The sequence below is a fragment of the Salvelinus fontinalis genome, unplaced genomic scaffold (genome assembly GCF_029448725.1).
Source record: "Salvelinus fontinalis isolate EN_2023a unplaced genomic scaffold, ASM2944872v1 scaffold_1143, whole genome shotgun sequence".
Lineage (NCBI taxonomy): Eukaryota > Metazoa > Chordata > Actinopteri > Salmoniformes > Salmonidae > Salvelinus > Salvelinus fontinalis.
Window position 1 is genome coordinate 46,688 of NW_026601352.1, and position 9,709 is coordinate 56,396.

The window sequence follows — 9,709 nt, forward strand, 5'->3', positions numbered from 1 at the left end:
GTTTTTCCCTCTGCCAACTGTCCACACATTCCCAGTTCCACAACACATCACCCAGGCTAACCCACAGGGGATTTCCTCTGCCAACTGTCCACACATTCCCAGTTCCACAACACATCACCCAGGCTAACCCACAGGGGATTTCCTCTGCCAACTGTCCACACATTCCCAGTTCCACAACACATCACCCAGGCTAACCCACAGGGGATTTCCTCTGCCAACTGTCCACACATTCCCAGTTCCACAACACATCACCCAGGCTAACCCACAGGGGATTTCCCTCTGCCAACTGTCCACACATTCCCAGTTCCACAACACATCACCCAGGCTAACCCACAGGGGATTTCCTCTGCCAACTGTCCACACATTCCCAGTTCCACAACACATCACCCAGGCTAACCCACAGGGGATTTCCTCTGCCAACTGTCCACACATTCCCAGTTCCACAACACATCACCCAGGCTAACCCACAGGGGATTTCCTCTGCCAACTGTCCACACATTCCCAGTTCCACAACACATCACCCAGGCTAACCCACAGGGGATTTCCTCTGCCAACTGTCCACACATTCCCAGTTCCACAACACATCACCCAGGCTAACCCACAGGGGATTTCCTCTGCCAACTGTCCACACATTCCCAGTTCCACAACACATCACCCAGGCTAACCCACAGGGGATTTCCTCTGCCAACTGTCCACACATTCCCAGTTCCACAACACATCACCCAGGCTAACCCACAGGGGATGTCCCCTGACAGGCACTTGTTACTCTGACTCACAGTCCTCGGTCATAGAAGCCACACAGTTAATCATTTGACTGCATTAATACCCTTCTGGCTGTTTCTGGCACTAAGCTGTGTCCATATGTCCATGGTTCAGCATGCTTTTGAGAGTGAGAATGTCTCTCCTCCTGAACTGAAACCACATTTGGCCCAAGTTATTAAATATTAGCCTGGTCCCAGATATTTTTGTGTTGTGCAGCAATCTCTTATGCATACTGTCATGTTTCACAGCACAGACCTCGGACCTCGGACCAGAAAAATAAAACACATAGCAATGATACATCTCTCTCTCCAGGGTGATGTGGAGGAAGACGAGGCTGTGCCGGACAGTGAGCAGGACATCAAGCCCCGCTTCCACAAGTCTCGCACCGTCACCCTGCAGCACGAGGGAGGAGAGGGCGAGGAGGGGGAGGACATCGATGAAGACGACGACGATGATGACGATACATTATCTGACTGGAACCTACGTGAGTGGGACATGACTTAAAGCGACAGTTACTGACACCACCGCAGCCAGGGTGGAGAAGCGTTAGAGAAAACAGACTGATACTGTAGATGAATGGAGCAGGAGGATTGTGTCTGCTGCAGGCTCTAAGTGAGTCTTGTCTGCGTGTGCTGGCCAAACGGAATAATATACATTTGATAGTCATTCCTGTGGGACAGTGTGTCGTCAGAAGTACTCACACCATCCTGACAGCAGTGATTGGGTTACTTCCCTGTTTGGCTGCTCTCTCCACTGTTAGTGCACTGCTCCCCAGCGTCTCATCACCAGTAGAGCTGGAGGTGCTAATTGGACAGTGTGAACCCTGAACAGCACAGCCAGAGTGGTGATTACTGGCATCAGTGACGCTCCCTGCGGCGGTCTGGAAATGGAGCGATTGGCATGTAGAGATGCACCAGAACGGTGGAAGACCACTGTTATCACAATGTCTGTATAGAAATAAAACAACATGGAAGTGTTATTCTGTATATGAATGTTAGTTCACCTAGCCTTTACCGAAATGATATAGCTTTTTACCGGTGTCATAACTAGATTACAAGGTGGATAATTCTTAGACATTATTTTATGTAAATTGCTGTGTCATTGCTTCAAGGCTGTTGCTAGTCTCGTCAGCCGGACGCCAACATCAATGCCAGTCTGACTTGTTGTGGAGAAACCTAGAAATCCTTAAGTGGCTGGTAGCTTGTTGCTAGTGTGTGTTTGTGTTTACAGAGACTGCAGAATGACTTTGCGTTTAGCTGCTGCTGTGGAAGTGATGACATGTTCTCATCTGAACATATATGATGCTAATTAGAGATCGTTTTCTGATCCACAGCAGCATATTGGTAGGACTGGTCTCCTTGAACACCTTAAAGGAATGGGTGTACAGGCCAGCTTAGTTGGTTTATTTGGAGAATCTGTTACTGTTCAGACCTGTACAACTTGGCTTGGCCCAGATTCAGTAGTGGGAAAGGAGTATGATATTAAATGGCTAGTTCACTCTAAAACTATCTTAGTATTTTGTTCATTAGTCCACTGTTAATAAAATCCCCCAAAATTGTGCGTGTCCCTGCTGTCAAGTTTTCAACATGGAGCACTTCGGTACAGAGCAAAACTGTAAAGAAGGGTTTTGCATCATATGTTTTTGAGTGAACTATCCCTTTAATAGTTTGTCCCTCTTATCTCCCTGTAGGCAAGTGTTCGGCGGCGGCGCTGGATGTGCTGGCCAATGTGTTCCGGGACGAGCTGCTGCCTCACCTGCTGCCCCTGCTCAAGGGCCTTCTCTTCTCCCCTGACTGGGTCATCAAGGAGTCTGGCATCCTGGTGCTGGGGGCCATCGCTGAGGGTAAGGACTAGGAAATCAATCAATCACACTGTTGACACTTCACATAGATCTCCTTCTCTTGCGCAGTCTCCGTCTGTGTGTCTCCCCCTCCACACTTTGGACTCTTTCTCTCTTGACTCCATCTCTATCGGATCTCTCTCTGTCTGCTACTCTCTGCTCTGTTGCTCTTCTGTCTCCTGTGACGTTCAGTACACAGTGGTTCTTTCTCCTCTCTCACTCCATTGAGAGTTGACTGTCCCTCTGGATATGATGCATTCTATGTAACTCCTGACTGTTAATGATGGTGTTAGTATTCATACTGTTTGATCCAGAGGTCTCCTACAGTCAGACTTCTCTACTCTGTTCATTTTGCCACTCTTTTTTAGATTTAGTCTAGTCTTAGTCATTTTGACTAAAATATCAGTCATATTTTTGTCATTGGAATAATGATTTAGTGTAGCTGTTGTAAAAAAAAAAAATATGGGAATAGTGGGCCATTTTAGTCCACTAAATGTCATTGTAGTCATATTTTAGTCAACACATTTTTCATGCCTCATTAACCGATAGTTAACACATCACTGACTTCCATGTGCACAAACATACATAGCCTTGTCCATCCAACATATCGTTCTGCATAACATCCTATCGCATGATTCTCTTCCCAATAGCCCAACTGACAGAACACATTACTCTGCAGCAGGTAAAAAAACTAGTGATTGTAGTCAGTATTTAGTCTCGTTTTCATCAACCCAAATGAAAAATAATTTTAATGAATTTTGTGTGTTTTCTGGGTCTGTTTAGTCAGTTATCGTCTCGTCGATTGCCACTGAAAAATAGGTCTGCTAGTGGAACTCTGTAATATCAGTTCCTTGCTGCGTTAAGTCAGTTCAGATTGACTTAGCAGTGGGGCTGTCGTTCCTTTTTGTCCGTGGCTGCTCTACTTTGTCTCTGTCTCGCTCTCTCCACTGTGATTTGGCTACACTTTCTCTTTCTCTCATTCTTCAGCCCTTTATGACCCCCTGTCTGTTAGTCAGTAACACACTAATATAGGCAGACAGCAGATGTTGACAGTATAGGGAGACGTGTCACTGTCCTAATGCAGAGTAGGTGTAATGCCATATATTTTCCACTGCGCTGACCCAGTTAACACGTCACTAATAGGATGTACACTAATTGGATTCCATTTGAGAGTATATTTTATATTAAAACGTATAAACACTTAAAGCCAGATGACTGGCTGTCCTTCACGTGGCTTTGTGTTGATAATAGACTTGGCCTACAATTGAGTGTTGTCAATAAAGAATTTGCCTCAGGCTAGCTAGATTCAAATTCTATCCAACTTTATCGACATGAATGTTGCCTAAGTGATACACAGATGGCAATATTCAATTGAATCTCTCCACAAATACACCAGGGAAAGACAATGTGTCATAGTTAAACTGATCACTTAATATTATGAGGTTTTATCTCCAATATATGCTTTGACCTCATACCCTCCCTACTAAACTGATCCCTCCCACCCCCAATCACAAACCAAATATTAAAATAGCGTTATAGAAAGGTAAAGTAAAATTCCATTCATTGTGGTGCCTTACCTCCCAGAACTCCTCCCCCACCTCATCCTGTGTCTGTGACAAAAACACACTCTCTCTCGCTCTCGCTCTCTCTCTCTCGCTCTCTCTCCCTCCCCCCTCCAGGCTGTATGCAGGGCATGGTGCCTTACCTCCCAGAACTCCTCCCCCACCTCATCCTGTGTCTGACAAAAACACTCGCTCTCTCTCCCTCCCTCCCTCCCTCCCCCCTCCAGGCTGTATGCAGGGCATGGTGCCTTACCTCCCAGAACTCCTCCCCCACCTCATCCTGTGTCTGTGACAAACACTCTCTCTCTCTCTCTCTCTCTCTCTCTCTCTCTCTCTCTCTCTCTCTCTCTCTCTCTCGCTCTCTCTCCCTCCCCCCTCCAGGCTGTATGCAGGGCATGGTGCCTTACCTCCCAGAACTCCTCCCCCACCTCATCCTGTGTCTGTGACAAAAACACTCTCTCTCTCTCTCGCTCTCTCTCCCTCCCCCCTCCAGGCTGTATGCAGGGCATGGTGCCCTACCTTCCGGAGCTCCTCCCCCACCTCATTGCGTGCCTGTGTGACAAGAAGGCCCTGGTGCGCTCCATCGCCTGCTGGACTCTGTCCCGCTACGCCCACTGGGTGGTCAGCCAGCCCCCAGACTCCCACCTCAAACCCCTGATGACCGAGCTGCTCAAGAGGATACTGGACGGCAACAAGAGGGTGCAGGAGGCCGCCTGCAGGTGTGTACTGTGTGGGAGGGTCCTTTTGGTGTTGTCAATGTGGTTCAGCTATGGCAGTCAGACCTGCCCCCCCCCCCCCCCCCCAATTAATTAAGCTGTGCTTGACTGAGCTTGCCTGCTGTGATGGAACCAATGGAATAGTCCCAAAAGTTCAACCCTGGCACTCAAGGCAAGCTCAATTAAACGCTCAAAATGATTTGAAGGAAAACAAATAATTTGAGCCAAGAGGGGGTGTGTGTTCAGAGACTGCAGAATGACTGGGCATTTGACTTCTGCTGTGGAAATGATGACTTGTTTCTCGCCTGAATATATGATGCTAATTTGAGATCGTTTTCTGATCCACAGCAGAATATTAGTAGGACTGGTCTCCTAAAGGGTTGAGTATAGGCCAGCTTGGTTGTTAAAGCAGATGTTATTGTGTGTCCAATATATATTAGTCCGTGTGTGTGACGTGTCCATTCTCGTACTCTGACCCTTTGGCCTTTGTCCCTCAGTGCATTTGCCACCCTGGAGGAGGAGGCGTGTACAGAGCTGGTCCCCTACCTCAGCTTCATCCTGGACACGCTGGTGTTCGCCTTCGGCAAGTACCAACACAAGAACCTGCTCATCCTCTACGACGCCATCGGAACGCTCGCCGACTCCGTAGGACATCACCTCAACCAGCCTGTGAGTCTGGATCTTCATTTAGTTAGCAAACTAGCACTTAAAAACATCAGCAAGCTGCATCAGCTTCATGGCCAACAACTCCATACTGTCTTATGATGTACAACATCCTCTGTTGTGGTGCGTTGCTGCTGTATCACAACCTCCTTGGTTACTTTTCATAGCTTCATCTTTATGGTGAAGATGGTTGCCTCTGCTCTCCTCTATGATGAATTCTAAACAGACATTGGACATTTGAATCACCAGTGTGGATGTATTTTAAACTCTCAGGTTGTTTAGTGAGAGAAGGCACGTGTATAAATCATGTCACATGTAGGTTGTCGCTACGTCACAACCTCAACCTAGTTGGTTTCCACAGGTTTCATCTTTATGGTGAAGAGACACAATATTACTGAACGGTATAATGACTGTCCTCTCTCCCCCTACAGGAGTACATCCAGAAGCTGATGCCTCCCCTCATTGCCAAATGGAATGAGCTGAAGGACGAGGACAAGGATCTCTTTCCACTTCTGGAGGTTATACATTATTATATACATTATATACAACCATGTTTGGTGCATCACGAGGTGGTCATTCTTAGACATGATTTTGTGGTATTTGCCGTCATTGCTTTATGGCTGTTGCTAGTCTCGTGAGCCAGACCCCAACAATAATGATATTCTGGTGAATGGACTTTCTGGCATGTTGAGGAAAAGCCTAGAAATCCTTAAGTGGCTGGTAGCTTGTTGCTAGTGTGTTTGTGTTTACAGAGACTGCAGAATAACTTTGCGTTTAGCTGCTGCTGTGGAAGTGATGACATGTTCTCATCTGAACATATATGATGCTAATTAGAGATCGTTTTCTGATCCACAGCAGCATATTGGTAGGACTGGTCTCCTTGACCTCTTCAGCTGACAAATAACTGGTGCCGGAGATCAGGCACTAGGTTGTTTTTATGTTGTAGGTCATTTTTTATTGATTTTTTAAATGATCTTTAGCTCTTAGAGCCTCTCAAAGCATACCAATGGAAACGGGTGACTGTTTTGCTTCCAATGGTCTGTATTATACTGCACATCTTACTGTACTACACATCTTAATGATGGAAGCCTTGGATAGAACAAAGACGGATATTTCACCGGATGTAGAAGTGTGAAGCGTTCGCTTGGCGTTTCCACTCACTACCAGACATGATGAGAGGAAGCCCATTGGCCGGCCGTGGGAGAAGATGGAGCCAGATGGATTTAGTCTGACATGTTCTCATCGATGGAACATTTGATCTCCATACAGTTTTCTGTTTCTAAAACTAGAATCTGTAACAGACTGGACTGTGTTTTCCAGACTTTACCCGTTGCCAAAGTTAAACAAATGTGTGTTTAGGAGTGCAAGGGCAAATTTAGTTATTGCACACGCTCACTTCAGAGTAGGCATTCCCTCACGAAAATATGCAAATATGTACTAGAACGCGCCAATAGGATCTCACTAGCTGGTGCTTGGCGCTACCCACCTCCTTGCTTGTTCTGCCCACTATGAGTCATTTCCTCCCATTGGAAACGACAGGCTCTGGTCAATCTTGGGTTTGTAAAAAAATAAAAAAAATAAAAAACTGTTGACGTCCAGATTTGATTTTGCAACCATTTTAATTGGCTCATGAGATCTAAACTGGGACTGACTGACTGACTTCTGTATGTGAACAGTTATAAATCCACTCCCTTGCCTTGACTCCTTTTGTTGATATGAAATCACTGGAACAGTAAAATAATGCTATATCTTAAAGGGAATTTTAAGAATTTGAATCTTTTTTTCAAATGACCTAGCTTTATAAATAAATAAAAATTTGTGAACTGTCCCTTTAAGGTCGGTGCAAGTGAGGGAAATGACACACTGACAGGACACCACTTTGACCTGTTGACACACAGGCTGTATTTTTGTTGTTTCTGTCCCCCGCCCACCAAACTAACCCTGTCTCTCCCTGTGCCTCCCCAGTGTCTGTCGTCGGTGGCCACGGCCCTGCAAAGTGGCTTCCTGCCCTACTGTGAGCCTGTCTACCAGCGCTGTGTAACCCTAGTACAGAAGACCCTCGCTCAGGCCATGGTAAGAACCTATAAAGCTCGACAGCTTGTTGTTCTAAAAACTGGATATGAGTTACCTCGTGTAACTCAGTCGGTTAATGACATGACCTTTATGAATTATGAAGCTTTTTTGTGCTTGTTTTGATTACATTAATAGTTCAATTCACAAAAAGTGATGTTAGTTGAAGATTCTCATAAAACAAAATGTATAAGATCTCCTAAGCCCGTGTTTACCACAGACCTTATTTTTGGCATTTATCCCCTCAAAATGATAACTTTTCCCATAGGCATTGTCCAACGAGCCATGGTGGAGTTAGTACCTACAAAAAGACAACATTGCTATTGCTCTCTCTAGTACAGTTTATACGCGTTAATTCACCAGACATGCATTCAGTGAAGAACCATGTTAATGTATATCAACAACCTGTTACAAAATAAGCCAGATATAGCTAGGTTTCCTACCAATTGGTGACCAGATTTTCATGCGCCATAAAAACATTGTGTGTTTTCCCACCAGAGATGTTTCCATCCAATTGACTTGTTGCGTGTAGGTAGCATAGTGGTTAAAAGTGTTGGTTTGAATCGCTGAGCCGACTTGGTGAATAATCTGTCTGTGCCCTTGAGCAAGACACTTATTGCTCCTGTAAGTTGCTCTGGATAAGAGCGTCTGCTAAAGGAATAAAATGTAAACATTTAAATTAAAGGCTGTGATAACGTCGGGCACATAACTTTTGTGGTTAAATTTCCATGCACCCCCAAATAAATAAAAAGTACAATTCCATCGTGTTTTCAACTCTACTGATGATAAAGCCTTGCGTTCCTATTTTTTTTATTAGTTTCGCTCTGTTGGCGGAAGGTGCACTTGATTCAGCAGCCCTGGTGCTGTTGGCGGTAGGTGCACTTGATTAAGCAGTCCTAGTGCTGTTGGCGGTAGGTGCACTTGATTCAGCAGCCCTGGTGCTGTTGGCGTTAGGTGCACTTGATTCAGCAGCCCTAGTGCCGGGAAGGGAAAGTGTTCCCATTTTGAACCATTTCATGTGTCTGAAGGTAGAACTCCGCCTACCCGGCAGGCCCAGAGAGCAAATCAAGTGCACCTATAGGCCTGTCGCTGGCCATTAGATAGCCCAGATCACTGTCTGCAAAGTTTCTTTGAGCCATAGACTGCAAAAAGAAGCCTCCAACACACAGCAAAGGTTTAAAACCATGACTAGAGAGACTCAGTGAGTACAGCATAAAGCTGCTGGTTTTATGAGTCAGTTCATGTTTAAGTTGTTATTCATCACTGTGAACACTTTGTTCAAAACTTTTAGAAACCAAGTGTTCCGATAAGCTTGTTCTTATTTTTCAATATCAAGGAATATTTAACTTTCTGAATTGGTGCATGAGGCAGAAATAATGCAGTGCGACTTTAGTTTGGCCATCAGCTGGAGGCAGAGCGGAGGGATGGTGAGTCGGGTGAAAGGCAGCCTCACCGCTGTTCCCTTCCCTCTGACTGACCATCAGCTGGAGGCAGAGCGGAGGGATGGTGAGTCGGGTGAAAGGCAGCCTCACCGCTGTTCCCTCCCCTCTGACTGACCATCAGCTGGAGGCAGAGCGGAGGGATGGTGAGTCGGGTGAAAGGCAGCCTCACCGCTGTTCCCTTCCCTCTGACTGACCATCAGCTGGAGGCAGAGCGGAGGGATGGTGAGTCGGGTGAAAGGCAGCCTCACCGCTGTTCCCTCCCCTCTGACTGACCATCAGCTGGAGGCAGAGCGGAGGGATGGTGAGTCGGGTGAAAGGCAGCCTCACCGCTGTTCCCTTCCCTCTGACTGACCATCAGCTGGAGGCAGAGCGGAGGGATGGTGAGTCGGGTGAAAGGCAGCCTCACCGCTGTTCCCTTCCCTCTGACTGACCATCAGCTGGAGGCAGAGCGGAGGGATGGTGAGTCGGGTGAAAGGCAGCCTCACCGCTGTTCCCTTCCCTCTGACTGACCATCAGCTGGTGGCAGAGCGGAGGGATGGTGAGTCGGGTGAAAGGCAGCCTCACCGCTGTTCCCTCCCCTCTGACTGACCATCAGCTGGAGGCAGAGCGGAGGGATGGTGAGTCGGGTGAAAGGCAGCCTCACTGCTGTTCCCT

The 9,709-nt window shown here is 46.7% G+C and overlaps 1 protein-coding gene and 1 non-coding gene across 2 annotated transcripts; both read left to right on the forward strand.

The window, feature by feature from the left end:
• Nucleotides 1–1,053: 1,053 nt before the first annotated feature.
• LOC129848735 (transportin-2-like) lies at nt 1,054–7,616 on the forward strand (the record flags this gene model as incomplete). Its single annotated transcript, XM_055915836.1, is given in 6 exon segments — nt 1,054–1,246; nt 2,453–2,605; nt 4,658–4,883; nt 5,378–5,549; nt 5,975–6,061; nt 7,509–7,616. Coding segments are annotated over 6 exon segments (939 nt in total), but the record flags the coding sequence as incomplete, so codon positions are not given.
• Nucleotides 2,846–2,916, forward strand: LOC129848743 (small nucleolar RNA SNORD41). Its single transcript, XR_008758543.1, has one exon. It is a non-coding gene; the product is annotated as a small nucleolar RNA SNORD41 (small nucleolar RNA).
• Nucleotides 7,617–9,709: the final 2,093 nt, after the last annotated feature.